We start from the raw sequence: 18517 nt of genomic DNA on the forward strand, positions 1-18517 counted from the left end.
CTGCTTTCCCAGCAGTATGGTAAACAAACCATAAACCAATTTCTACAACTGCTAGAGGGCTTTCACTGCAGCTCCTGCTTTGAGGATGGAGGTAAATCAACAATTTAATCCCCTCAGAGCAGCTGGACTCCACAGCTGATCCATTCTGCTGCAGCAGTGGGGAGGCTTAGCCTCTCCAAGCCTCTTATACTGGGCGCCTATGGCTGGGGCACTTACAACACTTTTGGCATGGCATCCAGGATCTCTACCCAAGGTATAGCAATGCACAGATTCTCATGGCTGCATATTTCTGACCTGTAACATTCTGTTCAGCAGAGGTTGATGGACGCCCTTTGCTTGGGGTATAATCTTTTTGAGAGAACATTGAGGAGGTCGCTGATCAAATCAAGAAGCATACTGATGCTATGTCTTCTCTCTCCCGCCAGGCATCTTCTGCACCAGCCTCCTCATCCAGGAGGTATTTTGGTAGGTCCCAGAGTGCTCCCTATTCCTACTCTAGGCGTAGGTACAGTGGCATAGCCACAGGTGGGCCTTGGTGGGCCAGGGCCCACCCACTTAGGGCTCAGGCTCATCCAACAGTAGCACATGGTAATGAAAATGCTGCTCTCCACAATACTGGTACCTTCACATGCTCAGTTTTCAGCACATGCCTGGTGCAGACTACCAAGGTGGAGACTGGAGAGAAGCATTTTCTCACCAGCTGAGATATTTTTTTGATGTGGGAGTGGGGGAGAGAACATTTGGTGCCCACCCACTTCTTGCCTAGGCCCACCCAAAATCGTCTGTCTGGCTACACCTCTGCGTAGGTACAATCCTGTGGCTCACCAGCCTGTTCAGGTTCAGCCCCAGCTCGCTCTTTCTCGTCAACAGGATGTGCCAAGGCCCCAACTGCTCCCCAGCAAAAGCAAGGGACTAGCTTTTGACTGGCTCCAACAGAGCATAGCCACACAATTGTCCATCCCAGATGACTTGTCAGTTGGGAGAAGGTGTCACGGTCTTGCCCTGGTTTCAGGCTCTGTCATCTCGACTTCCGGCCTGCCAGACTTGCTTGTCTTGTTTGAGCCTGCACAGCACCCGTAGCTGCCTGGTGATTGCTGCAGCTGAATCTCAGCTACTGCTGGGCTTATTAGCCATTTGGAAACTCTCTGCTTTGCCTTTGCATCGCCTAAGGCCCTGGTATGTTGGTGCTTGTTGCACTTCTGCCTAGCTTGGTTTTTATTCTAGTTCCTTGTCTGATGCTAGTTAGTCTGTGTGTAGTTTAGCTTAGGGTTATTGTTTGTTTCCTAGACTTGTTCCTTATCTCTTTTGTGTTTAGTTTCTGTTTGTCTGTGTTTCTTGTTCAGTGGCTGCTTGGCAGCTTTCAGTTCTGTCTCGTGTTTGTCAGTGTTTGTTCCCTGTTTTATTGGCTGCTTGCAGCTTCCAGTTCCTACCCTGTCCTGTAAGTCCTGTTGGCCGCCTGCAGCCAGGGGCTCAACTCCTGGGGAAGGGCGGCTAGTGCAGGTGAAGTCTTGCTGTTCCTATCTGAGTTCTGTCTTGTTCCTGGTGTGGGGTGGTTTTGCCTGCCACTGCCGCTCACTAACCTAGTTCCTGCTTTTTGAAAACGTGACAGAAGGGTAATGTTTTTTCACCAAAGGGGCCTCTCATAACCTCCGACCGGTGGGTTCTTCAAATAGTCTGGCTCAGATACACCCTCAATTTGCTTTCCAAACCTCCAAATTGTCCACCAAAAGCCCATTCTTTCAGCTCTCAGCACAAGCAGGTACTTGCAGAGTACCATCGCCACCATTTTGTTTCGGGCAGGCCTGAGGCAGGAGGGGGGGAGCTGTTGCTCCTGCCCTCCTGTCACCATCTTGTTGTAAGGTACAGGGATGGGTGGGGGTGTGGGTCGGGTGTGGGAGGGAGGGGTGTGTGCCTGCGCAGGGGAAGGAGTTTGGTCCACTGGACCACCAGGGAAAATTTTATAAAAAGGTTCCGGGGTCACGGGGGGGGTCGTGGTCCACTGGATCACCAGGGAAATTTATTTAAAAAGGTTCCGGGGTCACGGGGGGGGGGGGGGGGGGTCAGGGTCCACTGGACCACCAGGGCAAGTTTAAAAAAAGATTTGTGGGGTCAGGGTCCACTGGACCACCGGGGTAACAGTGGCAGTCCAGTGCATCAGAGCAGTGTTGAATCCATTTGACAGCTCAAACTTGTAAACAGCGAGGATGCACAAAGGGGGATCCATGCAGCTCATTTGCATGCAATCCTCTTTGTGTATTGTTGGCTGTTAGTGATTCACTAAATTTTAGCGAGTGGCTGCCTTTGTACATCAGGGCCTCATTGACATGTGTTGTCATAAATAGGGCTTGGGTTTGATTCCATGAAGAGTTCCAGAATGACCCAAGCCCTATTTATGACAACACATGTCAATGAGGCCCCAGTGTACAAAGGCAGCCACTCACTAGCTGAGATTAGTGATTTGCAAAGGTGGACGTAAAATAGAGGGAAAATCCCAGGCAGTTGTTAATGAAGTTTCAGAGCATTATAGCCTAGTAGAGGCTGATTACAACTGAGCTGGAAGCCAAAATAAAATAAATATATCTGTAGCTTCAGATCATGTAAGAATAAGTTTCTTCCATAAAGCAGTGGCTTGTTTTAATTCTGAATTCCTGCTGCATTGTTCCAGGATTTTATTTATTTATTTTATTTAACACATTTATACCCCACATTTTCCCACTAGTCACAGGCTCAATGTGGCTTACACAATACCATAGGGCAGACTACAGTTCAGTAAAATACAGTTAAGCAATGTAAAGTAAGGTAGTGATCGTATAGGTATCGTATAAAACAACAAAGATAATAAGAGAGGAAAAAAGATCAATAAGGTCCAAAAATGTTGCTGTGACAAAAAAAGCAGTAACTTAAGTTGAGTCTGGAGGATAAGCCTTCTGGAGTAAGGATGTCCAGTAATTTCCTGAAATTTAGATGGTTCTGAGTTGATTTTAAGAATTTGGGCAATGCATTCCATAGCTGTGTGGTCCAATGAAGGAGAAGCTGGATGCATAGGTAGATTTCTATTTTATCCATAGCAATCTGGGTAATGTAAGTTTAAATTGGATCGGGAAGAACTGGAACTGTTTCTAGATTGTAAATCTATTAAATTTAACATGTATCCTGGAACGTCTCCGTAAACAATCCTGTGAACCAAGGTGCAAACCTTAAAGGCAATACGTTCCTTGATGGGGAGCCAGTGTAATTTTTCACGAAGGGGCCTGGCAGATTCAACATTTTTTTCCACTTTTATTTATAATTTTGTACAATAGCATTTACAAAACAAGCATCAATGCAACATTTATCCAACTTAGCCACATAACCTCTGTGCTCTCACCATGTCTTTTTTATTTATTTACTTATAAAGATTTATACATTTATAATCAAGCAAATGCTCTCACCATGTCTTTTAACTTTTAACACTGAACATAGTTTGCCCTTCCCTCCCTTCATTACCCACCCTCCCCTCCCCCGCTAAGGTGGCAGCATTAATATATCTCTCATTTGCTCATATGGTTGCCATATATTCTGGAATAGTTGGACATGCCCCCTTCTTAAAGCTGTCAATTTAGACATTTGGTGTATATAATTCACCTTTTGGAGAACCCGTTGCATAGTTGGAACCTCTAGCTGCTTCCAGGACCGAGCCAGTGCCAGCATGGCCGCCTCAAAGAATTGGATAGCTAACTTATGTTCCTGCACCCGGCTTTCCTTGGGACAAGAGTGTAACAGACAATATTCCACTTGGTGGGGATATCCCCTCTTGCCTATCTTATTAACCAACTCCAACACTTGAGTCCAGTAGATCTGCACCTTTGGACATTTCCCACCATATGTGCATAAATGTGCCTCGTTCTCCGCACTCTCTGCAACAATCTGCTGGGATCTGTGGGTAAATCCTGTGGAGCCTATCTGGCGTATAATACCACCAGTATAAGATTTTATATCCATTTTCAACCATTGGCTGGGTGACCGAGGGCTTCAACAAGTACTTATAACTGTTTGTCTACCACTCCACCATGAAGCTCTTTTGAAGTGCTTCTTCCCACCTTCCAGTGTAATACCCCTGCGGAGTACATAGGAGCAATAGCGCCCTATACTTGTTATACTACCCTTCCCTCCTCCCCCTCTCATCGCTCTTTCCAACCCCGTTTCTACCAATTCCAGCTCTTCCCTAAGGAGATAATTTCTCAGACAATGATAGTAGACTAGGTCCCGCTCCTCCAGCCCGTATTCCTCCTGTATATCCTCAAACCCCCTTACCTTCCCGTTATCCCACAGTTGTCCAATCATGTATAGCCCGTTTTGAGCCCATTTCTGGTAAGTTTTCTCCGCTTTTCCTAGTGGGAACCCCAGGGCTCCACAGATGGCCATCTGCAAAAAGTATTGTCTCTCTGGAAAGACCTTTTTTCTTATTTGAAGCCAAGTGTACAATAAGTGGCTCATCCCCAACGGAACCCTCCTTGCTGTAGTCAGTATGTCACCACCCTGTCCCCACAGTATATCTCCCAAAAACCAAGTGCCCATCCACGCTCTCTCCCAGTGCAGTCATTTCTTCGAGCCTCTAGGTGACCATTCGGCCAACACCCTTAATTGTGACGCTTGATAGTATAAACAAAAGTTAGGGACTCCCATTCCTCCCTGCGCTGGTAGTTGGTGCATCATCATCCTACGAACCCTAGGTGGTCTCTTCCTCCAAATATATGCAAACATTTTCCTATTTAACTGCTGAAAGAAGGCCCAAGGAATCGGTATCGGTAGAGCCAGAAAGAGATATAGTAACTTTGGCAATATCATCATTTTTATCGCATTTATTCTCCCCAACCATGATATATTTAGCCCCTCCCAACGCTCTAAATCCTCAAACAACTCCTTCATCTTCTTAGGGTAGTTAGCTTTAAATAGATTCTCTAGTAGTAGGGTGATCTGTATTCCCAGGTATCTTATGGATTTTGTTGCCCAAACAAATGGATATATCTCCCGTATCGCTCCTATTTCTGGGGGGGGGGGGGGTACTGTAAGATTGAGTATCTCAGATTTTGTTATATTAATTTTAAAGCCTGACATATGCCTATACTGTAGCATTATGTCCATTGCCTGCTTCAGTGACTGTTTTGGGTGGGCTAGTGTCATCAATATATCATCGGCAAAAAGCATAATCTTGTGTTCTCGTTTGCCTCTGACCACCCCCCTTACGCCCGCATGTTCCCTGATCTTCTTAGCTAATGGCTCTATTGACAGTGCAAACAGCAGTGGAGAGACAGCACATCTCTTGCCTGGTCCCCCTGTGGTGTTCAAACGGCTTGGACTGTGTACCATTTATCTTCAGGGTTGCCAGCGGGGAAGTGTACAATAGTCGTATCCAGGACAAGAATCTATCTCCCACTCCTATGTGTTTCAAAATTAGAAACAGAAAATCCCATTTTACCCGGTCAAACGCCTTCTCTGCATCCACCGAGAATAATATTACTGGGTTGGCCTCATCTCTGACTTGTTGTATCACATGTAACAAGCATCTGATGTATTGAATGCCTGTCTCCCTTCAATAAACCCCACCTGATCTTCATATATTAAACGTGACATCACCCCCTGCAACCTACGTGCCAACATTTTGGTAAATATTTTATAATCTGTATTTAATAGTGATATCGGCCTGTAGGAGCCACAGTGCATCAGGTCCTTGCCTGGCTTCTGAATCAGCACCACCTCCGCTAACCTCCAAGAATGCGGTAATTCCCTCACTTCCTCAAAAGAGGAAATCACTTTCAAAAATATTGGCGCTAGCCATTTAGCAAATATTTTGTAAAATCTTGTTGGGAATCCGTCTGGGCCCAGTGCCTTATTATTAGGGAGGTCAGCAATAGCTCTTTCTTTATCCTCCATCGTTATGGCTCCTGATAACTGCTCCATTTCCCCCTCTGAAATCTTTGGGAGGTCTATTCCCTTCATATATTCCTCCAATTCTCCCGGGTTTGCAGCCTTCTCTCCCTGATACAGGTTGCTATAGAATTCCCAAAACACATCCTGTATTTTGTCCATTTTAGTAACTTGTTCTCCCAGATTATTCTCTATGGCGTTTATGTAATTGTGCTGCACTCGCTTTTTAAGCTTATGTGCCAATAGCCTACTGGCTTTATTGCCAAACTCAAAGCAGGGCCGGTCTTAGCAAGTGCAGGGCCCTATGCAGACCAATTTGGTGGGGCCCCACCCTAGCCCTGCCCCCCACGTAGCTCCGCCCCCACCGTAGCTCCACCCCATTGATAACATTATTCCATTTTTAGAACATTTTTTTATTTATGAAATTTCAAATAAAGACAAATGAAGCTAAACTTGTACAAAAAAATTGATTGAAATAATAAGCACAATGCTATCATGAAACCTCCCCTCCCCAGAAATTATTCAGTTCAAGTCCACTACAATTAGTAGTTCCAATTCTCATAACAAAGGAGAATAAAGGAAAAATATTAAGAAAAGATCCAGTACTTTCAAATTCCCCTATTACTCTGTAACCCATCAAACCAGAGAGGCAAGTAGCCACATCAGTTACTAAAATAGTTTGAACTGATTGTACCTACTTTATATCAGATTTTGCTACTTCATGATTTCCATTCTCAGATTTTAGCTTAGTAATCTTTTCTTCCTGTGATTGCAGTCTAGCTTCCAAATGATTAATTCAAAGTGTCATATCATTAATTACTGGAAGCAGTGTTTTAGCTAAATCTGCTATTGCCATCCAAATTTTTATCAGGAGAAATATCTGCAGATTTATGTGAAAATAACCCAGATATGTTAGGAACAGCATCTTCCAAGCCAGAACATCTTACTTGCTCAGCTTCTCCAGCAACTAATGTTGTTGGGCCAAATTCCTCTCAGGGAGGCAGACATTTCCAACCCTTGCACCGTCCGCAAGCGTCGTTAGATGAGAGAGACACTTCTGATCTCCTGCCTGCATGCAATCCAATTTCAATTTGGCATAAGTGCACAACTGTTGGCGTCAGCAATGATGGCTCACCTCACGTCCTCACCACCTCCGACCAGGCTCCAGCTTTTCTCGCTCAGTGACTCCCGCCCTCACATCCGGAAACAGGAAATACATCAGAAGGCGGGACATTGAGCGGGAAGCTGGAGCCTGGAGGTGAGCCGTCGCGCTGCAACTGTCTGTCGTCGCCGTCGGGGCGGGGCCGTCGCTGCCTGGGCTGGCTCGCTGGCATTGCTCAGTTAGTCGCCAGGGTCCGGGGACTCGGGAGCTGACGGCGGGCTCAGTGGGCCCAAGCCGGGGGTGGGCGCCGTGCCGGTGGTGGTGGGAGCAGAGCGGCTGAGCCACGGGAATGGGGATCATTTCAGGTGACTAAGGCGAGCAGCGCGGAGGTTGGAGCGGAGGCACGAGCGAGGCAGAGTTGAGGTGCGCTGCGTGGGGCCCCCTTAGGCGCGCAGTGTGGGGCCCCCTTAGGCGCGGGGCCCTATGCGGTCACTTTGGTCGCCTCTGCCTAAGACTGGCCCTGACTCAAAGTGTTCTTGTTGTGCGCATTGCATCTGAATTGCAAAATCTGCCATCTGCTCCTCATTGAGTTGTGTCCTAAGCTGGTGTATTTCTCCTGCCTTTTTGCTATCGTTCAGATCTGTTTTGTGTACTCTCTCCAACTCTGCTAGCTCCCTCCTGAGGTTGTCTTCTCGCCCTTTCTTTGTCCTATTTAGATGGGCCTGGAGCGCAATGATTTGCCCTCTCACTACCGCTTTTAATCTCTCCCACAGGCTGGCCGGCTGCACCTCCTCCATATCATTGAATTTGATATATTCTTCTATGCCCTTTTCAATCTCAGTTACATTCTGGGGTTCTAATAGCAGTGCTTCATTCATCCGCCAATACCTTTGTCCTTTCCTCTCACCTCCTATGCTTAGCACTAGGACCACCATAGAGTGGTCTGACCAGGCACAGGTTTCAATATTTATCTCGGTCACTCTGCCCTTTATGGCTCCATCACCCAGCCAATAGTCAGTTCTCAAATAAGTGTTATGTTTAGGTGAAAAATATGTAAAATCCTTCTCATCACCATGTGTCACCCTCCAAATATCCACTAATCCCCAACGTGCCATCCAACCCTTCAATACCACTCTATCATTCTTCGCATATCCTACATTGCTTCCTGAATTATCCACATGGGGGTCTATTGTGAGATTAAAGTCTCCCCCTATCAAGAGCTGGCCCCTTACATGTTTTTGTATAGCCTTCTCCAGCTCTTCTATAAACATTCTCTGCCCTTCATTAGGTGCATAAACACATACCATGGTATAATACACATTATAAAGTGAAACCACCATCATCACATATCTATCCACTGCATCCTTTACAGTTCGATGTATACTCCAAGGGAGTGTACTTGATAACGCTATCAGTACCCCCCATTTTTTCTTATCATCTGTACTTGATGTACATTGTATCGCATGGAACCGCCCATGCCTCACCAAGTGCCAGTGACTTGACTTTAAGTGTGTTTCTTGAGTAAACATTACATCTATTTTTAAGCGTGTCATTTCTCTGAACATCTAATTTCTTTTTTGAGGTGTTAAGGCCTCGCACATTCAGAGTCACACATTTAAGAGCCATCCTCCCATCTTATGTTATTCCCGCTTATCAAGCCACCCCCCTGCCCAAGAAGCATTCTCCTCCCCTCTCTCCCCACCCCCTCCCACTCCTACATTGTTATCCTCCTCCCTCCCACTTACTCTCCTCCATCTTTTCCCATCTCCCCTTACCGTCCCCTCCCCACGTATCCTCAGCACCCCTTCCATATTTGAGTAGGTGCTTACTGGTAGGCAAGTGACCTTCATACACACCATTAAGTACGGTATTTTTTAACATACCCCCTACTCATAAACATTCATAACTCATATTTAAACAGACTAGGCTGTCTTTAAGCCCACCACAGCGCTGGCCTTATTATATGTTCCAAGAACTGCTTCATGGCATGCGGCCTGATGATTGCTGTCGCTGCAGTCTCTTGCGTCCCACTCTTTGCCATTTCGGGTGAGAGCTACGGCCAGCCGCCGGTCGGTGCGTGCCCCCATTCGCCAGCGTTGACACATGCTCGCCCTCTGGGAGGATCTCGCATGCTTCTGCAATTGACTTGATCTGTTGCATTTTGCCATCTTTATAGAAAATGAGCGCGAATGGATGTCCCCACCGGTAACGGATTCCCAGCTCCCGCAGCTTAGTTGTCACTGGTTTCAAGTCAGCTCTCCTTTTCAAGGTTGCTGCTGCGAAATCTTGATAGATTTCTATATTATAGGAGTCTCATTTGAAGTCATTTGTTTGACGAGCTGCTTTCATTACACACTCCTTCAATTTAAAGTCTTTGAAGCAGGCAATAATGTCTTTAGGCAAGTTATTCCTTGTCGGACCCAACGCCCGGTGCGATCTCTCCAGGCTTACTTTTTCGGGAGGGACTGGAGATTCCGAGGCAGACAGAAGCGAACTAACCACCTATTGGACCACTGACTCTGAGTCTTGATAGGCCGGCGTCTCCATTAGGCCCCTGAACCGCAGGTTGCAGCGCCTGCTCCTATTTTCTAGATCTTCTAACTTATCATTGATTTGCTGCTGCCCAATGCGGAGGTCCGCCACCTGCATGTCCAGCGAGTTCATTGTCTCTGCTTGATCGTCCATTCGGTTTTCTACTTCCTCCACTCTATGGCTCAGGTCCGCAATCTTGCCCCTCAGATCAGCTCCCAGGGCTGCAAGGTCGGAGCGGACCGCTTTGAGGTCGAATTGGATCTCCTGTAGCCAATCTCGCAACTCTGGGAAACTTCCGCTTCCCTGCTCCGCCTGCTCTTGCGATGGAAACAGCTCCACTCCCGTCTGCTCTACCATTGACTCCTGTGAACCACCGGGCTCCTTCACTCGAGCTGCCATGCGCTTCTGAGCCGCGCCGCTCACGAACGTGAACTGTGACAGGCTCACCGGCTCTCCTCGCGCCTGCATCGCTGCTTTCATTCCCTGCCTGTCGCGGCTTTCCTCTGCTTCATTGTTAGCCTGTTTTCGCTATTATGTGAAGGGGGAATTTGCTGCTTTTATCGTGGGTTTTCAAGAGCACAGCGCTTAGGCGGCCATTCGCTCCACTGACGTCACTTCCTCCCCCAGCAGATTCAAATTTTGATTTACCAAGATAAGTCTTGCTGCTGTGTTCTGGGCGGTCTGAAGTTTCTTAATTAGTTGTTCCTTACAACCTGCATAGATTCCGTTGCAGTAGTCTAGATGGCTTAATTGACTGAACCAAGTTGCGGAAAACATCTCGAGGAAAAAAAGGTTTTATACGTTTGAGTTTCCACATTGAGTAGAACATTTTCTTTGTGGTGCAATTTACTTGGGTTTCCAGGGTCAGGTTCTGGTCAGTTGTGTTGCCAAGTAGTTTTAGGCTATCTGAAATAGGGAGGGAGTAGTCTGGGATATTCAAAGTTGTAGGTTTAAACTTATTGTGCTGAGAAGATAAGATGAGGCATTTTAACTTAGACACTGTACAGGTTTGCTCTCAATCTTATGTACAGCAACATCTACAGTAATTCTGATGTTGGTCCAGTACAGTGTATCACTTCCTCAAAGAATCCGCCTTTTAAAAAAAAAAAAAAATTTCTCCACAGATTCCTTAATCGAACACAAACAGGTATGGGCAATTTAGGTGCCATTGCTATCCCTGAGGGCTGAAGGGAAATCTCCTTCTATACTTACTTTCATTGTTTATCTGAGATCATGGGAGTCACCACAATATGGTTTATGGTTTATTGCAATTTAATGGATCACCTTTTCTCTTTACAACAATAGTGGTAACTCTTGTTTTACTACATCTCTGCACTTTGAGCCCATTGCCTCTATTGTGCACTTGAACCCTACTATAGTTTATTAAAACTTGATATTACCGCCCAAGCTGACTCACAGAACTGAGTGGTTTACAAAATAGTAACAAAGTAACTACAACAGTGTGACAGGAAAGCAAAAGAGCAATCACACCAAGACAATTATAGCAGCACTACAGGGGGGGGAGAGAAATTTGGGAAGATGGAGGGGGGAAAAGGCAAGGTAAGGAATGGTGACACTAAACCTAATTCATTCTAAAGAAAATGCTTGCTTGCTTAAAAAAGATGTGTTTTTAAAGCTACCTTAAACATTTTAAAAGATGATTCTGCCTGAAGAGGAAGGGAGAAAGCATTCCAATGAAAGGGGGCAGTGAAAAAGAAAGCACAATGATGTGTTGGATAGGAAAATCAAACACGATGATGATGGATAGGAAAATCAAACATGAGTCTCCTGTATCCTGAAACCTGAGGCACAGACAGACCAAGAATCCTCTCTTTTTTTTTTTTTTTTTTAGCATTCTTAGTTATTTGAGGTACATGACAGAAGCTGGCTTGGTGCACTGTGTGGTAGTTTTTCTCCATTTTTAATTTTGTTAGAGATGTTTATTTATAAACATGATTTAAGTCACAGCTAATATTTTTAAATTCAATTTCTTAGGTTTAGAAGAAATTGCAAAAGAAAGAGAGAGACTGAAAATGGCAGAATGTATCCAGATTAAGGAAGAAACATATGAGAGAGCTGAAGAAAAACGAAACTGTTTAAATCCAAGTATTTGTGGTCAGAGGGAAAGAATTAAAGAAAAGGATAACACTAATCTATTTCTGCAAAAACCTGGCTCTTTCTCAAAACTAAGCAAGCTGTTAGAAGTAGCAAAAATGCCTCCTGAATCTGATATTATAATCCAAAAAACAAATAGTGGTGCCACAAATGGATGTATATTAACTTATCAAAATAACACAAGAAACCCTATTTGCAGTATTCAGCCAAGTACATCACAATGCAACTCTGAACAACCAGATTCTAATAGTTTTTTTAATCCCATTGTAAGTGGACCAGGAAAGTTTTACAGCTCTTCGATAATCCCAAATGATCAACTACTAAAGACTCTTACAGAAAAGAACAGACAATGGTTCAGCCTTCTACCTAGAACACCCTGTGATAGTACTTCTGTTACGCATAGAGATTTGCCAGTGGTTCCTTCCTCTGTGAGCCCACATTCGCATCCTCAATCGCAGTCACCTTCACCAATCCCATCTCCAGTTCTTGTTTCATCCTGTGCACAAACTCCCATGGGACTAAATCCATTTACGCTTCAGGTTGGTTCATAAAACTGCACGTATTAATGTATTACACTTTAAAACAGTATATTTCTATTTTGCTGTTCTAATTTTGAGTTTGTATGTATTTGTATATGACTGCTGATGGAAGTAAACATGATTTGGAGTGTGGACCAAAACAAACAGGAATTTAATGTAAATCTTGGTTATTTTGATATAGTTAGTTTTATATATATATATATATATATATATATATATATATATATATATATATATATTCTTTATTACTTTTCTTGCAATAGGGGTTCCACAGAGGAAAAATACATAACTTCTTGTATGTGCTAATTCCTTTGTTACAGAAATTAGCACGCATTTAAGTATAGTAGGGTGAATCAAACATTTTTAAAATATAAATGTGAAATCAGTAAAATGCATTTCCTTCTAAAATAAAATAGTATTGCAATCTACTATAAGCCATTTTCTAAATAATTTTCATTTTTTTCTCAATGTAGATGAAGTCTGGCTTACCTCTAGTGGGAGTTCAGTTTTGTGGATGGCCTGCTGGAGTTCTTACGTCAACTCTTCCGTTTTCATCTCCTTTACCTAGTCTTGGATTAGGGATGTCAGAAGGAAATGGAAGTTCATTCATGATACCCACCATTCATGCAAGTAAAAGTGAATCACCAGTGCCACAAAATGAAAAGTCAGCTTGCACTCTCAATACAGCAGTTGAAGTACCCAAACCAGTAGATTATTCTAGTCCAAAACCCATACCTGAAGGTATACAGTCTAATAGTATATTCCTAGAATGGGATTGTAGTATTTGCTTAAATTAGACTGAAATATTTTTAATGTGTATTTCATTTTGTTAAAAAAGTGTCTGTACAATTATCTATTAGAAATGCAGTTTGGCTGGTGGAGAATCACTGATCCAGAGGAACTAAAAGCTTTGCTTAAAGTGCTACATCTCAGGGGAATAAGAGAAAAGTCCTTACAAAAGCAGATCCAGAAACACTTGGATTATATTACACAGGCCTGCATCAAGAATAAAGATGGTATGTAATGCTTCAAGATATAAACTATAATAGTTTTATATTGTAGCAACTTTTTTATCGCAAAGGGCCTGTTAAATAACGCTTAGCTGGCTAAGCGCTAATATTCAGTGCAAGATAGCTGGTTATCTCTGCTGAATATTAGCACATAGTGGCTAACTGGCTATATCACAAATACTCAAGCACTGGCTGGCTACGTTTAGCAGGCAAATCAGTCTGTATAAATAGCAGTCTTATCATTGCCTTCTGTTAGCCAGCCAGCACTGAATATTCATATAGCTGGTTAAGTTAGAGCCAGCCAAAAAACCTGGATATTCAATGCTGGTCACTGGAAATGGCACAGTATTGAATATCCAGGGTCAGCGCCGCCGCTGGCAGCTAACCACATACCACCAGGTGAATATCAGTGGGGAAAAGGTTTAGTATCTATTTTGCATTCTTTAGTTCCAAGACAGCTTGATTATTGCAATTCCCTATACTTTAACTTGTCCAAAACATTTTAAATTGATTGCAACTTTGAAATCTGGTAGATTGACAGATTTTTTTAGTCAAATTGCTTCAGGCCAGGCTAGAAACAAATTACCTGATAGAAAGAAAAAGAAGACCTGGCTTTTTAGTCAACATTTTCAGGAACTTAAGGTTTGTATTTTCAAGTATTATCCTAATTGGGTTAATAGTTTAAAGTTTTTATATTTAGATCTGGCTTGTTTTATATTGTTCAGGTTCTATGTTTTGAGTATATGGCATTATTTTATTTCTGCAATTCATTTAGGGTTGATTTATGTGTCAAACAGAATATCAAAATTAAATAAATAATTTTTCTGTTTCTCATCTATATAATAGTTCTTTGTAAAACTTTTTAAATGTTGTGTCCTATGTCATGTCATAAGAACATAGCATAAAAACATAAGAATAGCCATATTGGATCAGACCAATGGTCCATCTAGTTCAGGGGTCCTTTTACAAAGGCGTGCTGAAAAATAGCTTGTGGTAGTGTAGGCACGGGTTTTGGACGCGCGCCGATCCATTTTTTAGCGCGCTTTAAAAAAAAGGCCTTTTTTTTGCCAAGATGAAAATTGCCACGCATTCATTTTGGGTCTGAGACCTTACCGCCAGCCATTGACCTAGCGATAAAGACTCACGCGGTAACCGGGTGGTAATGACCTATGTGTTCCAAATGCCAATTGGTGTGCATCTTCTACTCATGCCCAAAAATAAAAAATATTTTTCAGACGCGCGTATTGGACGCACGCCAAAAATGAAATTACTGCAAGAGCCATGTGGTAGTCAGGCGGTAACTCCATTTTGGCGCACTTTGGGTACACGTAGATGCTTACGCGGCTTAGTAAAAGGGCCCTTCAGTATTCTGCTTCCAACAGTAGCCAATCCAGGTCATAAGTGTCATGGGACCAAACCTAGACAACGATTGCTGACAACAAGTACCTGGCAGAAACCCAGATAGTAGCAACATTCCATGTTACCAATCCCAGGGCAAGCAGTGGCTTCCCCCATGTCTGTCTCAATAACAGATTATGGACTTTCCCTCCAGAAGTTTGTCCAAACCTTTTTAAAACCTAGATACTTTATTGTTGCAACATCCTCCGGCAGCAAGTTCCAGAGCTTAACCATTCTCTGAGTGAAAAAATATTTCCTCCTATTTGTTTTAAGTATTTCCATGTAATTTAATTGAGTATGTGGCATTCTTTATCATGCTGAATTAAAAGGATACTATGAGGCTCATTTTCAAAGCACATAGTCTAGACTCTACATGCTTTGAAAATGAGCACCTATATATTTTATAACTGAGGGTGTTACTAAGCATGGGTACATTGGGTCTATGTCCCGACACTAATTGAGTGTGTCCAGATCTCATGCAGCAGAAAATAGCTGCTCTATTTCCTACATTTAGACATTCTCCCTCCTCTCCCTTCACCTTGCTTCCCTTTGACAAAGGGGCAGCACTAGAACAGACCCAGCAGGGCAGAAAAAGAGCTGCTTTGCATCCTACTGCAGCCTGTCTCCCTTTTATCCTTGTGGCAACAGACGAGAGAAAGGCTGAATAAATAGATTTAAATCTTCCTCACTCCCTCTTTGATGATGTATCTAGGGTGGTGGCCTCTAGAAATGCTAAATAGTAGTAGTAGTATAGGGCCGCCATATGGAAGCAGTCATTTCTCTCTGGACAGCCTAATCTTGCAGCCACACAAGTGAAGTGACTCCTCCACGACGTCACTGACCCAGACCAATGCCAAAGCTAAAAACTTGGTTTACATATTTATAGTGTGTATGAGCTCGCATTCCTGCATCTTACAGTGATATAAACACCAACAGTAACCGCCCCCTCTCAGTTTTTTTCTTTCCGCGATAATGATCAGACCTTTTTGCGATCCAGTGCCTCTCAGAATTCCCGTCACAAAAAAACCCCCCAAAAAACATTATTTTTAATTTCTTTCAGTATTTCTTTTGTTATACTTTCATCATTAATCCGTTAATTAATTTTACCGAATTTGATTTTGCTTCATTATTGTTTCCAGTCATGTCTTCAAAGAAACAGGGCTTTAAGCGCTGTTCAGCTTGTAAAAATAAGATGTCAAACGCTGACCCTCCTAATGTTTATATTCACGGTTTGGGTCCAGCTCACTTAAATGAAAATTGTTCTCTGTGTTCAACTGCTGCCGAGAACAAGGAAAATAAGGGACTTAAAGCTCAGAGCAGTAGTTCAAGAAACTCTGCCTTCTTCTAAGTCTCCTAACACAAAGAGTACTTCAAAAAGAAAATATTCTCCTTCTAAACCGGACAAGGATTTACCTGCAATCTCAGATAGTAAAATCAGAGCAGTCACTGTGTTCTCCTGCCTCCTTAGTCGGCTCCGAAGCACACACTGCTGATGTCACTGAACAAGCTCCAATCACGGAGGAAAGCCAATCTCCTGCTAAGCAACCAAGGCGGAGTCAAGGCACAGATCAGATTTCTAAACACCGACAAACAGCTGATCTGAAGCATCAGCACCAAGACTCTCACAGACACAGCAGTCATGTTTCTCATCGGCACCGTCATAGATCCCCTCACAGGCATAGTAATCATAGCAATTCATCCAGGCATAGACATGATACCAATTTTCCTGTCACTTGTAGAAACCATCAACAGTCTCATTCTCCTCGGTACCGTCATTCTAACTCATCTGTCTCCTCCCAGCATTCCAATTACAGGGTCATTATGCTCATATTAGCCCTCTCCTCAAGTCACTTCACTGGCTTCCTATCCATTTCCGCATACAGTTCAAACTCCTCCTATTGACCTATAAGTGCATTCACTCTGCAGCTCCTCAGTACCTCTCCACTCTCATCTCTCCCTACATTCTTCCCCGGGAACTCCGTTCACTGGGTAAATCTCTCTTATCTGTACCCTTCTCCTCCACCGCTAACTCCAGACTCCGTTCCTTTTATCTTGCTGCACCATATGCCTGGAATAGACTTCCTGAGTCGGTAAGCCAAGCTCCATCTCTGACCGTCTTCAAATCTAAGCTAAAAGCCCACCTTTTTGATGCTGCTTTTAACTCCTAACCCTTATTCACTTGTTCAGAACCCTTATTTTATCATCCTCACCTTAATATTCCCTATCTCTTGTTTGTCCTGTTTGTCTGTCCTAATTAGATTGTAAGCTCTGTCGAGCAGGGACTGTCTCTTCATGTTCAAGTGTACAGCGCTGCGTACGTCTAGTAGCGCTATAGAAATGATAAGTAGTAGTAGTAGCGTGTCTGCTCCTAGTAATTTACATGATGAGAGTAATATCTCACAGAGATTTTCATAGGAACAACTGATGCCTCCTTTGCCTGCTGCTCACCAGGGACATCTCTCCAAGCTACAACAAGAGACCTCACCGGACCTTTTCCAGCTCTTGAAGCAATTTCTTATTCAAAATCAGCAACAACAACTAACAACTCAGCAACATCTCACTGAAGCACCTCAACAATCTACTTCATATTCAAGAGTTTCGCCGCATTCTGACCCCCCCCCCCCCCCCCCCCCCCCCCCCCAATTTTAAGTAGGAAGCGGTCATGGTCAATTTCAACATCATCTTCTATAGCTGCTGAGATGCTCTCTGACTACGAATCTTCTCCAGAAAATTTAGACTGTGTCTCTAGAACATCATCATATTCTCCTGAGGATCAAAGTAATAACACCCCTGGTCTTTCATCAGACCCGCCTTCTCCACCACCTTCCAAATCATCTCAACCAGATGACACCTCCTACCCAAATGTTTTGCTGAAACTCACTTCAGAATTAAATATTCAATCTATAGCTCAACCTGACCCAAGGTCTAGAAAATTGCAAGCGCTGCATTATAAGGATGCGCCAAAAGAGATTATAGCGCTACCGTTACTTATTGCCTTAAAAGATCAACACAGACTATTGTGGAAAACTCCTTTCACTACTAGACCCACGAAGAAAAGTCTAGATACTAAATACAAGATACAGGACACCCTAGGTTTTGACAAACCTCAACTTCCTCATCATTCCATTATAGTACAATCGGCCATGAGGAAAAATAAGAGTTCTAGAGATCACTTTAATTTTCCCCCTACTAAAGTTATAAAACTGATGGACCTCCTGGGCAAACGCATCTATCAAAATACCATGTTGAACGCCAGGATAGGTACCCACATTTTTCATTATACTGACTATTGGTTCTCGATTTTAGAGACATTAGAAAAGCTGGTGGAGGGGCTACCTCAAACTTTACAGTCTCCTATTCGAGCTGCCCTACACGATTTTGAACATACAGCCACCCAACTCATTTTGGCAACTCATGATTCATTTGACACATCGATCAGAGGAGCTGCAGTGAGCATTGCTACTAGATGATTAGCATGGTTAAAGGCTTCAGCTTTCCATGAAGATGTTCATAACAGAGTAGCTGATGCACCCTGTCCAGGAGACAACTTGTTTGGAGACGGTCAAGGAAATTATAGACAACATTAAACAGGACTGCACGACACTTGACACCCTTGAAGACGATAATCTAGAACATGGTAGATCGTTCTATAATAAAAACCCCTACTTCACATCTAAGAGGAGGTTCCAATCTCAAAAACAATATCCATATAATAAATATTCCCCCAATTATAAAAACAATAAGCAGAATAGACTGCAGCAACAAAAAAGATCATACAAAGAAAGGAAACCGAATAAACAATCTATTTCTCTGGTTGCAAAACCAATTCCTACTTTTTGACCCTACGTCTACAATGGAGATACTAGTGGGGGGGCGAGTTCAATTTTTCCAACAAACTTGGTCAAACATAACAA

General features: G+C 43.3%; 1 protein-coding gene across 1 annotated transcript in view; it reads left to right on the forward strand.

Moving 5' to 3' along the window:
• BAZ2B (bromodomain adjacent to zinc finger domain 2B) overlaps window positions 1-18517 on the forward strand; it is a 914692-nt gene that overhangs the window by 668273 nt on the left and 227902 nt on the right. The window contains exons 30-32 of the mRNA XM_030210692.1: window positions 11537-12195; window positions 12669-12936; window positions 13056-13211. Of these exons, the coding sequence (XP_030066552.1) occupies window positions 11537-12195; window positions 12669-12936; window positions 13056-13211 (1083 nt within the window). The remainder of the gene's footprint in view (window positions 1-11536; window positions 12196-12668; window positions 12937-13055; window positions 13212-18517) is intronic.

Source organism: Microcaecilia unicolor, chromosome 7 (assembly GCF_901765095.1).
Source record: "Microcaecilia unicolor chromosome 7, aMicUni1.1, whole genome shotgun sequence".
NCBI lineage: Eukaryota > Metazoa > Chordata > Amphibia > Gymnophiona > Siphonopidae > Microcaecilia > Microcaecilia unicolor.